This window comes from Myotis brandtii, unplaced genomic scaffold (assembly GCF_000412655.1).
Source record: "Myotis brandtii unplaced genomic scaffold, ASM41265v1 scaffold1341, whole genome shotgun sequence".
Classification (NCBI taxonomy): domain Eukaryota; kingdom Metazoa; phylum Chordata; class Mammalia; order Chiroptera; family Vespertilionidae; genus Myotis; species Myotis brandtii.
Window position 1 is genome coordinate 592,894 of NW_005354761.1, and position 18,236 is coordinate 611,129.

General features: G+C 41.7%; 1 protein-coding gene across 1 annotated transcript; it reads left to right on the top strand.

Moving 5' to 3' along the window:
- The first annotated feature begins 227 nt into the window (after nucleotides 1–227).
- On the top strand, nucleotides 228–16,191 carry LOC102246809 (membrane-spanning 4-domains subfamily A member 8-like). Its single transcript, XM_014534957.1, has 7 exons — nucleotides 228–301; nucleotides 5,337–5,559; nucleotides 7,445–7,567; nucleotides 10,444–10,503; nucleotides 11,567–11,698; nucleotides 15,835–15,948; nucleotides 16,102–16,191. Exons 2-7 carry the CDS (start codon nucleotides 5,341–5,343, stop codon nucleotides 16,189–16,191), a joined length of 738 nt encoding a protein of 245 aa, XP_014390443.1. The 5' UTR covers nucleotides 228–301; nucleotides 5,337–5,340.
- The last annotated feature ends 2,045 nt before the right edge of the window (nucleotides 16,192–18,236 follow it).

An 18,236-nucleotide genomic window follows, 5' to 3' on the forward strand; every position in this document is an offset into this window, starting at 1 on the left:
GACCTGATCAATTCCTGTGTGTTTCTCCCAAGGCACCAAGCAAACCTTTTCTTCTCCACAGGATACCATTTAACACTTACCCAATTGAACTGAGGTTAATTGGTTCCTTGTCAATTACAGGAAGTAAATGTGGGTGGGGAAGCTGAGTTCTAGGCAGCTGCACCTAGGAGAAGGACTTTGGATCTTTCTAAACATACCAACCACCTGAGACCAGTGTGTTTGTTCTTTCCAGGGAAAAGCAAGTTGCCCACAACAAGCCAGGGGGAAGAGAAGCAAGAGAGACAGCCACGGGCAGAACAAAGTGAGTATACCTAATCTAAAGTTTTCTATCTGTAGCTCAGGGATGCTGATAAGGTTTTCCTGCCACATGATACTTACGATAACTCTGGATGTGGGTAAGAGCCCATTGCAGGGTTTATTGTACTAGCTTTTGGGGTTCTGTTCCCAAAAAGGAGAAAGAAAAATTCAGTCTGGTTAGACACTTTGCTCTCAGACTTGTCAAACCCTGATTAGGAACCCCAGCCATGCCATGCCAGACTTCTGACCTACACAGACATGAGCTAATAAATGAATTCTGTTTGAAGCTGCTAAATTTATAATTTCTAATACAAAGTGCTATCCTTTAAGAAAAATCAGGAAGACTTTGTGGCCAGAGAAATTGTTCAAATTCTCTGCTTCATAGGACCCTAAATTGGAAATTGAGTTGCTTCCGGGTATGTTACTACAATTCGCTTTAACTTTTTCTCTAAAGTTCCTGTGTGAAACAAGAGTTCTTTATCTTTAGTTGCCTTCTCTATAAAACAAGAGTAGTACTATATTTATCTCCCCCACAGAGTTATTATAAAAATTAAGGTCTATGTGTATAAAGATCTGTGAGAGCAGCTTAGAAAAAAACTATAGTGAAAGTGATATGATATGAAGTTACTTATCAGATAGCTGTTATCTATATAATAAAAGCGTAATATGCTAATTAGACCAGACATCCTTTTGGACGCCTTTCCATCCAAACCTGTGCTGGGCGGGGGCCGGGGCCAAGGCCCTTGTACGAATTTCATGCATCAGGCCTCTAGTAACTAACAAATGTTGTCACTGTTGTTTAGGATCTTAGACTCTTATAGAGAGGGTAAAGTACATTAGTAAATATATGTATATTGGTTTGTACTGAGGAGAAAGTGCAAGCAGTGTCTGAAGAATGGGAAAATCCTATATAATAAAAGCTTAATGTGCTAAGTGTATGCTCATCCGTTCAACCAATCAAAGCATAATATGCTAATGATATGCTAAGGCTGCTCAACCACTCGCTATAACATGAACTGACCACCACAGGACAGACAGTCGACTAGTCACTATGACATGCACTGACCACCAGAGGGAAGATGCTCCGAATGATAGGTTAGCTTGCTGCTGGGGTCCAGCCAATCGGGACTGAGCGAGACGGGCTGGACATGCCCTGGACCCTCCCATGGTCCCTCCCCGGATGGCCAACCTCCCGCGTCCTTCCCCAGCCCCGATCGTGCACTGGTGGGGAACCTTGGCTTGGTCTGCACCCTCTCATAATCCAGGACCACTTGGGAGATGTCAGAGAGCTGGTTTTGGCCTGATCCCGCAGGCCAGGCTGAGGGACCCCACTGGTACGCAAATTCGTGCACCGGGCCTCTAGTAGACTATAAATCTCACCTGATAAAATGAATGCACTCTCTCAGATAGGAGACTCAATTCTGTGTGATATCATTTTAGAATGTTCTACAACTGAGAGCCCTATCAACATGGCTAATCAGCAGAGGTGCCAACTTGAGTATTTCTGAGGATGTATTATACCATCCTGTCTTCAAATCTATTTCTATTATGCTGCATATATGGGATTCTGTGAGTCATTACCTCTACCTAAGGTTTATTTAAAAGTTGCTTCCGGGTATGTTACTTTTTCTCTAAATTTCCTGCATGAAACAAGAGTTCTGAATTCAAATGAAATGCACAATGGAATAAGCAAAGTAAATTTAACTTACTTTGTATCTCTTAAAAAAAAAGAAGAAATGAGAAAGAAATTTTTAAAACCAGACCAGAATTCACAAGTGACCTAGAACATTGAGCAGCATGAACCCTCCAGTGAATATACTCAGCCCTGGCAATGGGCTTCCTTGGAGGATAAGGATCTCCATTTAACGAATATTTACACGGCTGGGACCTAGGGGAATTCATGTCCACACTCCCAGCCTCAGTTTACTTTTTTCAGAAATTGAGAGAATTTGACTCACTGTTTTCCAGGAGACTCTAGCTCTGCAATGTTCAAGTACCACTATGTGCAAAGCACCCTGCTAGGAATGATGAGAGATACACAAATGCCCTCTGTAGTACTTATCCACTTTGGGCTTTAGTTTTCTCACATGTAAAACTGGGTGGATGTGAGGATTCAGGATGTACTTGTTTTGTTTATTAATTAAAATTTTTATCCAGTTAATTGGGGTGACATTGGTTAATAAAATTATACAGGTTTCAGGTATACATTTTTACAATACATCATCTGTATATTGCATTGTATGTTTACCACTCAAGTCAACTCTCCTTCCATCACCATTTATCCCCCTTTTATCCTCTTCTACCTCCCTCTACCCCGCTTTCCTCTCGCAGTCTCCATACTATGTCTGTGCTCAGGAGTCTTTTTTTTTCTCTTTGCTTAATCCCTTCACCAATCTCATTCAGCCTTGTAGTGTGGTTTGATATCATGATTCCTCTAACTGTTCTTCTTTCTCAAGATTGCTGTGGCGTATTTGGGGTCTTTTGTGGTTCCATTTAAATTTTTGGAGTGTTTGTTCTAGGTCTGTGAAATATGCCGTTGGTGTTTTAATAGAAATTGCATTGAATCTGTAGGTTACTTTGGGTAGTATGGACATTTTAACGATGTTGATTCTACCAATCCATAAAGTAGTATATTTTTCCACTTGTTTATATCTTCCTCTACCTCTTTTCTTAACAGCCTGTAGTTTTCAGAATACAGGTCTTTTAGCTCCTTGGTTAAGTTTATTCTTAAGTATATCGATTTTTTTGTTGCAATGGTAAATGGGTCTTTTTTTTTAGTTTCCCTTTCTGAGAGTTCATTATCCTACATAATAAAAGCCTACTATGCTAAGTGTCCCGTCATCCAGTTGGCTGTTCAACCAATCAAAGTATAATATGCTAATGATATGCTAAGGCCACTCAACCACTCACTATGATGTGCACTGGCCACCAGGGGGAAGATGCTCTGACCAGTAGGTGAACTTGCTGCTGGGGTCCGGCCCATTGGGACTGAGCAAGATGGGCCGGACATGCCCTGGAGCACTCCTGCAATCCCTGTCCGGCCCCGATTGTGCACCCTCGGGCTGTCCTGCACCCTCTCACAATCTGGTACCACTCGGGGGATGTCAGAGAGCTGGTTTTGGCCCAATCCCACAGGCCAGGCCGAGGGACTGCACTGGTGCACGAATTCGTGCACCAGGCCTTTAGTTGGTGTATAAAAATGCCATGGATTTTGGGGTGTTAATTTTGTATCCTGCTACGTTTCTAAATTCATTTATTAAATCTAGTTTTTTGGTGGTCTTTAGGTTTTTTTTATGTACAGTATCATGCCATCTGGAAATAATGAGAGTTTTACTTCTTCCTTTCCAATTTGGATGCCTTTTATTTCTTCTTCTTTTCTGATCACTGAGGCTAGCACTTCCAGTGCTATGTTGAATAAGCATGGTGAAAGCAGACATCCCTGTGTTCCTGATCTGAGGGAAAACACTTTTAGTTTTTGCCCATTGAGTATGATGTTGGCTATGGGTTTGTCATATATGGTCTGTATTATGTTGAGATATGTTGCCTCTATTCTCACTTTACTGAGAGTTCTTATCATAAATGGGTACTGGATTTTATCAAATGCTTTTTGTGCATTTATTGATATGATCATATTGTTTATGTGGTATACCACACTTATTGGTTTGTGGATATTGTACTTACTTTGCACCCCTGGAATAAATCGCACTTGAGCATGGTGTATGATCTTTTTAATGTATTGCTGGATCTGATTTGCTAATACTTTACTGAGAATTTTAGCATCTATGCTCATCAGGGATATTTACCTATAATTTTCTTTCTTTGTAGTGTCTTTATATGGTTTTGGAATTAAGATAATGCTGGCCTTGTAAAATGAGCTTAGGAGTCTTACCTCCTCTTGAATTTTTTGGCATAGTTTCAGAAAGCTAGGTGTCAGTTCTTTGAATGTTTGGTAAAATTCACCTGTGAAGCCCAGCAGGTTCAGGACTTTGGTTTGTTGAGATTTTTTTTATTACTCCCTCAGTTTCACTGGTTGTGATCTGTCTATTCAGATTATCTGATTCTTCCTGATTCTGTTTTTGGAAAATTATACGTGTCTGGGAGATTGTCCAATTTGTTGGCATATAGTTGTTCATAATGTTGTTCTTACAATCCTTTGTGTTTCTTTTGTGTCCATTGTTACTTCTCCTCTTTCATGTCTGATTTTATTTATTTGGGTTCTCTCTCTCTCTCTCTCTCTCTCTTTAATATATTTTTTTTGATTTCAGAGAGGAAGGTAGAGGGAGAAAGAGATAGAAACATCAATGATGAGAGAGAATCATTGATTGGCTGCCTCCTGCATGGCCCCTACTGGGGATTGAGCCTGCAACCCAGGCATGTGCCCCTTACTGGAATTGAACCTGGAGCCTTTCAGTCCATAGGCGGGACCTCTAACCACTGAGACAAACCAGCTAGGGCCTCTCTCTTTTTTTCTTGAGGAGTCTACTTATAGATTTGTTGATCTTTATATTTTCACAGGACCTGCTCTTGGTTTCACTGATCTTTTGTATTTTTTTTCCAACTCTATTTATTTCACCTCTGGTTTTTATTATTTCTATCCTGTCCTTCTACTCACTTTGGGATTTGCTTGTTCTTTTTTCAGTTTCTTAAGTATAAAGTTATATTTTTTATTTGAGATTTTTCTTGTTTCTTGAGGTAAGCCTGTAATGCTATGAATTTTGCTCCTAGGACTGCTTTCCCTGTGTCCCATAGATTTTTGGTTGTTGTGTTCTCATTTTCATTTTTTTCAATGTATCTTTTTATTTTTTTTCTTGATCTCATTGTTAACCCATTCATTGTTTAGTAACACATTATTTACCCTACATATCTTTGTGTATTTTTTCACTTGTTTTCTTGTGATTGATTTTTGAAAGTGCTCTCTAACTGCTATCTAATATCTCTAAAAAAGAATTAATAAACTCATAGGGTGTTGAGATGCTCATCTTTTCAATGTAAATATTAGTGCACATGTGAGAGATGACTCTATTGCATTTATTTTTTAGCAGCATGAATTCAATGACTTCAGCCGGCCCCCAGGCCAATACTGTGTTTGTGATGGCACCCCACAATGGGTATCCTGTGATCCCAGGAAGCATGTCTCAGGTGCCCCAATATCCACTCAACCAGCCCCAAGTCCACACAATTTCTGGGAACCTACCTGGTTTGGAGCCGCCTGTATATACGCAACCTGACCAGAGATCCTTTAAAGACGGCAAGGTTTTAGGGGTAAGTGAGATTTCACACTGCGTGCACTGGCCACATGGCTGGAATCAGTGCAGGGAAGGAGGCTTAGAAACACAGAAACTCCAAATTCAGCAAGTGGGGCTGGAGTTGACCCAGCCTTGCCAAACTCAGGTCTATTAAAAAACTCAGCTGTGTAGCATCATCAGCTATCTATCTATCTATCTTGGGCATTTTAGGAAAGAGAAGGAAAAGCAACAAAGAAGCAGTAAATTGGAATGTTGGTCCTGTTGCCAGAATCCATGTTGACCCATCTGGCCTCTGGAAGAAGGTGGGTCCAGCCAGACAAAAGGTGGATTCTAAACCCAATTTGTTTGAATGGAATCTTTCTCCAATGGGAACAAGATAAGAGCTCACACTGATGTTCCCCCAAAATGGCTGTCCTGTGTGGGAAAAGGGGAAGCCCATTTCATTGCATGGTTGAATGATGACCATGGATTCTGATCCAGGATGCTCAGGTTGAAATCCTAGCTCCACCCCCATATACTACTCATAGTAATGTCAAACGATATAAAAATACCCAATAATCCCATTTATGAGACTTTGTCCTGCAGCCATGCCGGGACACACGAGAAATATGACATGTATGAGGTTTTTTATTGCAGCATGTCTTGTGATAGAAAAAGAACAGAAATAACTGAAATACCCATCAATGTAATACTGGTTATATCAATGTATTGCACATCCAAAGAAAGAAATGTGGAGCTAAAAAAAGAAACCTCCTTGTACAATGATATGGACATACCCACAAGCTATATAATTAATGGGGGGGGGGGGGGGGGGCGCGGATAAGAGGGTTAAGAGCAGACATGGCATGTAATTTGCTACCATTTGTGCAAATTTAAGGAAATAATGTACTTGTATTCACTGCCATTTTTGTAGTATATACACATATACATATCCATATGCATGTGTATATACCATTTGGCTAAGAATATGTATTAGTTTCCTAGAGCTGCCATAATACAGTACTGCAAATGAGGTGGCTTAAAACACTTAGAAATGTACTGTCTCACCGTTCCAGAGGCCAGAAGTTTGTGATCATAGTATCCATGGGGCCATGCTCCCTCTGAAGACTCAAGGGGTGGATCTGTTCCAGGCCAGTCTCCTAGCTTCCAGTAGGTCCTTGGTTTGTGGCAGCATTACTCCCATCTTGGCATTCTCCTGTGTGCCCCTGTGACTCTTCACATGGCATTCCTTTAAAAGGATAGCAGTCATATTGGGACCACCCTATTCCAGTGCACTTCATTTTACCTAATTACATCAGCAGCAACCCTATTTCCAAATGATATCTCATTCTGAGGCCCTGAACTTCAAGATATTCATTGATGGGGGAGATGCAGATAAATTTCTATCCTAAACAATATCACCAAAATAACAGATGAGCACAAAGACTTATCTACAAAGATGTTTATCGCAGTGTTGTTTATCATATGAAAACAGAAACAATCTTACCTGCCCAATATCTCTGTTCCAACTACTTCACAGATCATCCATGCAATGGAATGTGGGAAATCCTTAAAAAACATATGTTTAAAGAATACTTAATACCATGGGGACGTGTTCGGGATGGAATATTATTAAGTTAAATATGCAGGGCCATTTTGAATACACTATATATTTTGGGGGAAAAAAACACACACACACAAAACAATGGAGGGTTATACACCAAAATGTAAGAGATTGTAATTCTTTGAGTTGGGGAAAATTATGGCAAGTTTTATTTTTATATTATTCATATAACTTTTTAGACCAAGAAAAGGAAATATTTTTTAAAATAAAAAGGAGGCCAAGCAGTGTGAGGGGTGGGGGGCTGTGGGTAGGCTCCAGCCTCAGAAACAAAGTTCTCAACTTCTGGCTCCCTTGACAGGCCATCCAAATCCTGATCGGCCTGATACACATTGGCCTGGGCATCATCATGGGGACCATCATCCCTGGGGGCTACACAGCTGTCTCATTCTACGGAGGCTATCCCTTCTGGGGAGGCATCTTGGTAAGTAATGTAAGTGGCCCTGCAAGTGAGTTCCAGAAAGTGCCAACACACTGGCAAGTTGTGTCCTTTGCTACAGAAGTTTTCCAGCCAAGAGAGCACACGGGCTGTGAACCCAGCTCAGGCTTTATTCACCAGGAACATTAAGTCTGCTTGGGCAGCCAGAACAAATACCACAGACTCGGTGGCTAAACAACAGACATTTATTATCTCATAGTTCTGGATGCTGGAAGTCCAAGATCAAGGTGTGGGCAGGGTTGTTTCTCCTGAGGCCTCGCTCCTTGGCGTGTAGGTGACTGTCTTCCTTCCTGTGTCTTCACAAGGTCTTCCCTCTGTGTGTGTCTCTGTCCTCATATCTCTTCTTATAAGAACATCTGTTATATTGGATGAGAACCCATAGGACCTCATTTAACCTTAATCACTTCTTTAAAGGCCCTATCTTCAAATACAATGCTCCTCAACTAATGATGAGGTTACATCTCAATAATCCATCGTAAATTGAAAATATCCTGCGTCAAAAGTGCATTAAATACTACACTGTAGAGAATGGTTGTTTACCCTCATGGTTACATGGCTGACAGGGAGCTGAGGCTGGCTACTTCTGTCCAGCATCACCAGAGAGTATCTTAGCACATATAACTCACCCGGGAAAAGATCAAAATTCAAAATCCAAAGAACAGTTTCTACTGAATGCATATCATTTTCACACCATTGTAAAGTAAAAAAAATAAAATAAAATAAGGCCAACTATAGTGAGTCTGGAAACAACTATACAGTCACATTTGGAGGTCCTGGGTGTTCAGACTTCAAAAGATGGATTACAAGGAGACAAAATTCAGATCATATACCAAGTGACAGCCCTGTAAGGTGCCATTGCCCCACAGCAGGCACCTTTTCTAATGAGCCCAACTCAAAGGTCAGGAAACCTTTTTCTACCCATCAGCCAAGCGCTCACATGTTCTTCAACGCAAGCCCAAGGCCAGAGCTCAAGAAGAAAAATGTTTCCACCAGGAGTTAAGAGTGGCTGCCCAGCCACAGAACAGTCATTAAAATTAAACAGTAGGGACTCAACCTGGAATCCACAGATTAATATTTTTTAGTAACATATTAGATTTTTTTTTCTAAAAAGCCCATAGTTTTTATCACATTCTCAGGGTGATCTGGAACCTCTTAGAAGGTTAAGAACCACAGGTCCTTTCTCTTCTCCAATGTATTGCCTTTATGGTCCTTTTACATTCTTCCTAGTGCCCTTTCTGTTCAGCACAGACCCAGACTTGGAACTCAGCCAACCACAGACACCTGTGTGTATAACAGACTTCTGTGGAGTTTGGGAAAATGGAGAAAACTAATGCTACAGCCACAAAACAGTTCCTATTGAGTGTTAGATTCTCTTAAGGCATTTCAAAGGCCTTGGTGGCCATCTCCCCTTCCACCAGGCTGCTCAGGTCCCGTCAGCCCTCATGACACCACCCTCCCTTTTCCCTGAAGGGCACTTTTGCTCTTCATTGCCTTCTTGACTACAGGACTATCTCCTAAAGATCATATGGTCCTCCTCCAAACCAAAGGCCCTCTTCTTAGGCACCTTAAAAGGACCAGCAGAGACACCAGAAGTCTAGCCTTCTGTTTCCTTCCTTTCCTACAAAGTCTGCAGAAAACATAAAATTGAGGCTAATTTTCCCACTTATAGGAAAAATGGCATTCTTCTTACAAGGCACAGGTGGCTAGAGTAAGTTTTCATTGTGATTACCCATTTCCATTCCAAGGCACAGGCATCTACTCTGAGGTGGAATGAGTGCAGGATGAGGGTTAAGAACATGAGATCTGGAGTCAATTACCTGGATTTTATTTCCAGTTATGCTATTTTCTGGATGGTCTTGGGTGTGTCTTTTAAAATTTTTAAGCCTCAGTCCACACCTCCTTAAACTGGGAATAATAATGGTGCTTGGTGGGCCATCATGGAGTTAAGTAAGGCAAAGTTAAAAGCACTTCATGTAGGGCTGAGCAAAGCTTCCATTAAACCATAGCTGATGACCTTCAGACTGTCACTGACAGCAGGGAATCCCATCAGCCACTATGCCTGCAGAACATCAGTGTTGAAATAAATGCACACAATCTACCCCGTAGCCCTCATAGTTGATATTTGCCATCACAGAAATGCAACATTTTTCTGATTAACTAAAGATACTCACCAAATTGTAGACAGGTAAGGACTAATGTTGGGCTTATATCCAAAAGCAGTGAAAATACGGAACCCCTTCCTTCTTCCCTCAAGAGCCCCCATGCCTGAGTGAATCCTTTTAGGAGGCCAATAAGATGTGCATGTGGGAAAATAAAAGGCAAGAAAAGGAGAAATTTTATTGAGTATCTACCATGTACAGGATCTACCATGGGCAAGATATACCAAATGCTAGATGCAAGGGCCTGATTATCTCAATAACGATTAGGAAGACAAATAGTTTTTCCAATTTTTTGAAGAGGAAATATACACTTAGAGAAATTAATAACTTACCCAAGATCACATGAGTTTCAAGTTAGAGTTTAAAACCAGGTATAGTGGATTCTAAAATATATATTTATCCCAATTCACTGCCCTGTCAGGGGTGCAAAATAGTCTTTCCTTCTTTCCTCCCTTCCTCCCTCCCTCTCCTCCTTCCTTCCCTCCTCCTCTTCCTCCTCCTCCTCCTCCTCCTTCTTCTCTCTCTCTCTCTCTCTCTCTCTCTCTCTCTCTCTCTCTCCCTCTCTCCCTCCTCAGTTGAGTGGGAGGTCCCAGTAGAGGATCCTAGCATTTATGAGAGAATATATGTGTGATAAGAAACACAGAAGCCTGAAGGTGGGGCCCTGACCCAACCTCTTTCTAAACGCCCTTTCTTCTGTGCCAGTTCATCATTTCAGGATCCCTCTCAGTGGCATCAGAAAACCTACCGAGATCTTCTTGCCTGGTAAGTCCCATCTTGAGACAGGCTCTCCCAGCTGTGGACCCTTAGGAGAGACACACAACAGGGGAAAGAAGCTCACACACAATGCCTTCCTCATCCTTGAACCTGCTTATAACCAGACACAGAGCACTGACATGCATGCTCATTTACAGGACCACATGGACCTGACCAGAGTCACAACTGGGGAAAGAGTTCAGAAGACTCGGGGAAAGGAAGGGCAATAAAACCAACTTCATTTAGGCATCAGGGTGTGGAGAGACAGAGAATAACTTTCCTAAGAGGATCTTACAAGAGGAGGCAAAAAGCTACCTGGGGTGCAGGGCTGCCCTCCAGCAGAGCAGGCACTGACTGCCTGGAGCACACAGAGCCCAGTGCCAACATTTCTACAGGGAAGCCAGGGGAGGCTCAGACCGCAGCTTCCCTAAGGAATCCTGCCAAATAAGCTCTGTAAATCAGCGTGAGCAAGGCTTGGTGGTCCCCAAGCACTGGATTAAGAAAGTACCTTTGCTTCTCTCACAAGCAGGTTATCTGGGGCATGGGGCCCCAAACTGAACCAGTCCCAAACCAGATGAGATCTATTTTAAAATCTCCATAGGGAAGGTCAAGTCTGGGCATGCCTTTCTGCACATTTACCAGAATTTTGGAGCATCAGAGCCTGTCACATCCCAAGACACTTGGGTTAAGTTTCCTACCCATCTCCTGGGGGATAAATGGATCAAGTGTTTCCCAAAGATTATTCTTGGGGATACTTGTCCCACGAGATACTTTATGGTTAGATAAACTTGGGGGAGGGGGGTGGAAATATCTATTTAGTAGTCCCCTCTCTGGAAGATCCATAATCCATGTTAAAGGCTCTGAGAAGTCCTGCACAAAATACCTGTTTAACATTTTTCAGCCCAGGTGTTTTCAAAGCTAATTCACCACCATTTTACTTTTTTGCATAGTATACCTCTTGCTCCAGAACTAGGATTCTGGGAATTCACATTAAGAATCACAAGTTTAATCTATGCTCAACTCAACTACAATCATTTTTCTCTCACATCCTGACCCTCTGTGTCTTCTTCAGCTGAATGGCAGCTTGGTCTTGAACATCATCAGTGCAGTCTGTTCTATGGTTGGAATCTCGCTGTTCATCACAGATCTGATTATCAACCCCCTACATTATTACTATCCAAACTACTATCTTTACTGGGGTGTGGTGAGTATTCCTCTTGGCCAATGCTCCTCTGGGTTCCAGCTTAGCTATGTTTAGGAAATCATGGGAAGGGCCTGACCACCAAGCCTCTTCACCAAGCACCAAAGAAAACAGAGATGTTGTCAGAATCAGAATAGAGTTTCAAGTGTGTAGCTTTATTGCTGTTACTCTAAGCATGTGACTTCTTAGTCTTGGTTTCTATCTTTATAAAACAATACCATCAGTAGATGAGTGGATAAAAAAGTTGTGGTACATTTACACCATGGAATACCATGCAGCAGTAAAAAGGAAGGATCTCTTAGCCTTTGAGACAGCATGGAGGAACTGGAGAATATTATGCTAAGCGAAATAAGACAGTCAGAGAAAGACAAGTAGTACATGATCTCACTCATATGTGGAATCTAATGAACAAAATAGATCTAGAGACATAAAAGCATGGAACAGACTGTTGAATCTCAAAGGGAAGGCAAAGGTCAGTGGGTGGGTGGGTAGGTGGGAAGAGATCAACCAAAGAACTTGTTTGTATATATATATAACCCATGGACACAAACAATAGGGGGTTGGGGGCAGGCTCTAAGAAGCAAAAGGAAGAAAAAAGGGGCATATGTAATACTTTCAACAATGAAGATTTTTTAAAAAAGAAAAGAAAAATACAGTTCCTACCTTATGACATTGTTGGGAGAATTAGATGCAATCATACAGATAATGCACCGTACCCACAAGCTGCACCTCTACTCACATGCTTGCCTTCTTGCCCATTACTGTGGACAAAGGGCTCAGCAAAAGTGTGCGGAAAAGGGATGGAGAGTGAATAGTTAAGGCTTTGCAGGCCATCTGGTCTCTGTTGCAAGTACTTAACCCATTGTGAAAGCAGCCATAGAATATGCATAGACAAATGAGCCAATTCTCATTTGCTATATATAGACCCATGCTATCCAATAGAAATCTAATGTAAGCCTTATATGTGACTTAACATTTTCTAGTTGCCACATTTAAAAATGAAAAAAAAGTAACAGATGAAATTAATTTAACAGTACATTTATTTAACCCAATTGATCTAAAATGTCATTTCAATATGTAATTTGGGTTAAAAAATTATTAACTTAATATTTTGCATATTTGGTGCCACATCTTTGAAATCCAGTGTTGTTTTTGCATTTACACCACATCTCAAGTCCTCTGGGCACTGGTCCAAACAGATCTGAAAGTGCAGCTATGGATGAGTTCCATGTAAATTCAATGACTCCCTCTGCCCAGCAGCCCTGTCCTCTCTGCCCACTCAAGGTTATCACTCCATGTGCTACTTCTCTCTCCCTTGCCCCCACATATCGTCTACATCACTTTCCCCCTCTTGCTACAGATTTTCTATAAGCATCTAAACACACTTTTGTTTTTTCATCTTAAAAAACAAACCAACCTTCCTTGGTTACTTCAGCTACCACCCCATTTCTCTGCACGCTCAGTCCTCAATCTTCTGTTTCTCTCTCTACTCCCTGCCTTGGCAGTGTCATCCAGTCTGGTGACTTGAAACACTTTCTCTATGAAAATGACTCAGTTGCATAGCTTCCCGCAAAATATCTCTTGCAAACTCTGGTCTCTTGTATCCAGTTGTCCACTCACTATCTTGAAGTTAACATATTCAAATCTTATCTCTAGATTTTACTTCCCAGACCTTCTCTCAGGTTGCCTTTTGCAGGTTTGATGGCAACTGCATCCTTGCAGACAGTGAGGACAAAAACTTAGTGAAATCATTGACCTGCTCTCTGTTTCCCACACCTCTCAGCAAACTCCTCAACAAAATCCTGCTGGTTTCATCTTTAAAATGAATCCAGAATCCAGCCATTTTCACCAGTTTCTCAGTCATCACACTGGCTAGAGACACTACCACCTGACTTCTAATCTCATTTCTGCCCATGTCTGACCTTGGAAAGAGAATTCTTCCCTTCTGGCCACCTACCCTCCTCCTGCCTCAGTCCTGAACAAGGAGGGCTGGACTTCATAGCTTAACAAAAGATGAGCCAGCCAAGGATGGGTTACTGCAAGGGCTCAATAAGCATGAATTAATGCTCACCAAATAATAACTATCTAAGTTGCTTGAGGATCCCTTCTCCCTCATGGAAGGGTGTTTGTTTTTTTCCAAATACACTTGACATACAATACTATATTATTTTCAGGTGTACAGCATAATAATTAGACACATATAATTAATGAGGTGATCACCCCGATAAAGACTTTATCCACATGACATCGTACATAGTCATTACAATGTATAATTGACTACATTCCCCATGCTATACTTTAACTTACTTCCCTGTGACTATTTTAGAACTGTTGATTTGTACTTCTTAATCCCTTCACCTTTTTCACCCAGCCTCTATCTCCCCTCCCATTAGAAAGTTTTATTTATGAAAGAATGTTGTTAAAAATACATTTGAAAAGGACCAGCTTCATTTGCAAAAGGCCCTTCACCCTAAGCTTCTGTGATTCCTTGACTGAGACATCGTCATCCTGTTATCCCCTTTGCCTGGAAATATGTCCAAACCTACATCACTGAATCTTCTACTGAGAAACTATCTCTCCTTAGTGCCTTGAGAAACTATTTTTGACTCATTTATACCTCTTACCATGTCTGATTTGAATTATAATTATCTACATCTTTATCTGCCATCCTCATTAGATTGTGCCTCTCAGGATGCTTTCTTAGCTATTTGTAGCAAACAGATGTTTAATAAATGCTTACTAAATAGGGAGGGAAGAAAAGGAAAGTGAAGAGGAATGGTCTTTCCATAAGAGAGGATTCTCTGAGCAGCCAGCTATCACCAATGCCGTTGTAAAAATCATAATTGACAAATATTTGTTTGGTACCTACCATGTGCCATGCACTTTCACTTTCATATTTATTATTTCCTGTAATTGGAATCCATGTGGTTATTGGGGTCATTCATCTCTTGTCCTTTTATGATAAAGTGGATTCTACCCAAACTCTCTCCCCAGACACAGTGGGAGACCCCATTTTCCTGAGCATTGTTGGAGAACAGCAAGGGATGGGCTTAGAATTCAGGGGTAGGGAACCTTTTTTCTACCAAGGCCCATTTGAATATTTATAACATCACTTGCAGGCCATACAAAATTACCAACTTAAAAATTAACCTGTTATATTTGGTCAAACATTTAATTAACTTACCTCTAATGCTTTGGCACAGCAGTTCTCAACCTGTGAGTCGCGACCTCTTTGGCAGTCGAACGACCCTTTCACAGGGGTCGCCTAAGACCATCCTGCATATCAGATATTTATATTACGATTTATAACAGTAGCAACATTATAGTTATGAAGTAGCAACGAAAATAATTTTATGGTTGGGTCACAACATGAGGAACTGTATTTGAAGGGCCAGAAGGTTGAGAACCACTGATATGGCAGGTCCAGACCAAATGATTTCTTGGGCCTGGCCAGACATTCCCCCTACCCCTGGCTTAGATGTCTCCTGGTGCTCACGTGAAATCTACTGCTGAATTAGTTCCATTTGGGGATCCTTTTACTGATTGTTTTCCCAAGCTATAAAGACAGTCCCAATTATTTCTCTCCACAAAATGCCATGGTCACAAGCCAAGAAGGTTGTTTTAGTAGCTGACTTTCTCTAAAGGTTCAGAGGGATGGTGGAGGTAACTACTGATGCCTGGGGGTTAGACATTCCTGTTTTGTAATGTCTTAATTTCTCACAAGATGCCTTTTTCCTGCAGACTCCACCTTCTGGTCCCGTCATTTCCTTCTCCTCTCTGTGGCTTGTCCTTACACTCAAATTTCTATTCACTTCCTACACAGAACAGTGTCACTCTTTCACTGTCTCACTCCAGACCCCATCCTTAGGTCTCGTGCCCTATACCTGAAACAACTCATCAAGGTGTTTCCCTAAACAATGTTTCCCTTAGAAGAACACAGGTAGTAAGTGTTAAAATAATTCTTTTACAAACATATTCAACCCTCACATAACCTGGGGAGATATTTTCTACACGAGGCTGAGATGAGGTTAGAGGACTTCCTCAAAGCCCTAGCCATGATCCATTGCAAAGCCATGCTTTGGGCCAAACTTCACACTCCCGGGGCAGTACTCATGACTTTGTGTTCCTTCTAATTCTAGTCCCCTGGAATAGTTACTTCTGCCGTGCTGTTCATCTTTAGCCTCCTGGAGTTCTGCATTGCCTGCACGTCTGCCCACTTTGGCAACCAACTACTCCGCCATTCACACAACAGCGTGAGTTTGTAGGACCTTCAGAGGGTGTAAACATGCCCCAAAGAGTGTGGGGACCAGTTGGGCCTTCAGGCTCCCCTTCCTGCCCAGAATGTCTAAAGGCCTTTTTGTATACACGGTTCTCACTAATGTACCTCCTGTGCCTATCTTTTCCAGGGGCCGATGGTCTTCCAAACCATCTACACCAATCCAGAACCATTGAACTCGCCACCAAGTTATTTCAATGTGGTTCAGGGCTCCCAATAAGCCAAAAGTTCTAGAAGCATCTTTCACTGGGACCAAAAGAAGAACTCCCCTTTCTAGGCTTCTGTAATTCAGCTTCTTCCTTCCCTGACAAACTAGGGAATGTGTTTCCCCAACTGTTGGCACACTTGACTTTATTCTCTTCAGCCTGTAAATCATGCTATTCCTCTATTTAAAAAGGAGACAGGACATTGAAGTGGATTTTAGCAAAGAGGTCCTCCCTAAGACATCAACTTGTGGGACATCCAGTGCACATATTTATTTACTTACCTGTGTGAGCTTATGAGTTAGAGGATCAAATGTCTAGACAACCCCAGCTTCATTCTCCCAATCATTCACTCACTGAATAAAAAAAGTGCAATGAGCATTTGATATGTTCAAGCCTCTCTATTCATGACAAGAGGAGGGTGAACATGAGTGAACACACAAAGTACTGAAATGTGTAAACCATTTGCTCCTAATTGTCCTTGTTTAGGGAAGATAAAACCTTGTGATTCATTAGCTGGCTGTAAATTACTCATATTATTTGGCTTTGTTTAATTATTTTGTCTCAGTTTCCCTTATTCCACCTATCAAGGAATTTCTCTATTCTTGCTTCCTACTATCCTGCCTCAATATTTCCCAAGTTATTCTGCTCAATGCTGTTTAACTTGCATTATCTCATTTCATAGCCAAACATTACAGAGTAACATTATCTATGTCTTAAGAACAAGAAATATGAAAAATCTGGGACTCAGAAAGCCTAGGTAATTTTCCCAAGTCCATACCACTAGTAATTGTGGAAGCTGGATTTGAATCATGTTCTCTGCCTCCATATTCCATGCTATTGACCACCTCATCTTGTCATGTCCCAAGTGCTGGCCCCAGGACAGAAAGAAAGTATGCTGATGATGGCAATGATGATCAAGTCCTATGGGTCCTGGAATCATAATGTTCCGAGCTACTCACTCAGTGGGAATGGGTTGGCTATGGATCCACCCACTCTTGCCCTGATAATCAGAGGTTCCCCTGCTGGGAACAGCTATAAGCACATGACCATGATTAAGGGAAGGGGTCTGTTCATACAAATAGAACATGACAGGCAATAAAAAGGGTAGAATAAATAAATCTCAATAATGGTACACCCACCAATCTCTAATGGGACTGAGTTACAGGTTTCAGAAAATACTACTCAACAAAACACAAGCCAGCCAGGAAGTAACGCAGAGGGTAAAGAAACAACCAGGCAAAAAAGAGCATTTCCTACTATAACCATCAGCTCCACACAAAGAAGGACAAACACCAATAGGGCAAAGGAAGGTAGGGAAAAGGAGAACAGAAATACACCTGTGAGCGTCACCTTCTCTGACCTCCTTTTTCTCTGAATATAAGGACACTAGTCCTCCTCTTCCTCAGTGATCCCTGCTTTCATACCACCTCAATCACTCCCATAGGCATACCTTAACCCGGTCCTTTCCACAACTGCACCCCCTCCATAACTTCAGTTTCAATGTCCCTTTCTTCAACCTCTACCTCCTATCTTTCCAACTCCTGCCCCAAGTCCTATAGTTCTCAACTCCAACAAGACCTACAGCCCATCCATCTCTCATCACTCATATTAGACTCCCATGGCTCATCACTAAAATCATTCTCAACTCCCTTGCCCCTGTCTCACCTCAGTGTACTGTCTGGAAAAAAAAAAATCCCAACCCTGGGGGTACAACCAAGATGGCGGCATAAGTAACTGAACTTGCTGCCATGCACAACCACATTAAAACTACAACTAAAAGACAAAACAAATATCATCCAGAACCACGGGAAGGCTGGCTGAGTGGAAATTCTACAACTAGAAGGAAAGAGAAAAGCACATTGAGTCCAGTAGGAGGTGCAGAGGTGTGGAAATGTGGAGGTACGGAGGCATGCGAGAAAGGGGCTGGCAACTGGGTACGCTGTTGTCTTTTTCAACCAGAAGGGAGATACAAGCTCCCGACTGCTCTGAACTCCAGTTTCCGGTGAGACTCTGGGGACCCAGACTCCTACGGGGAGAAACTGGACTGTCTGGCATCGGG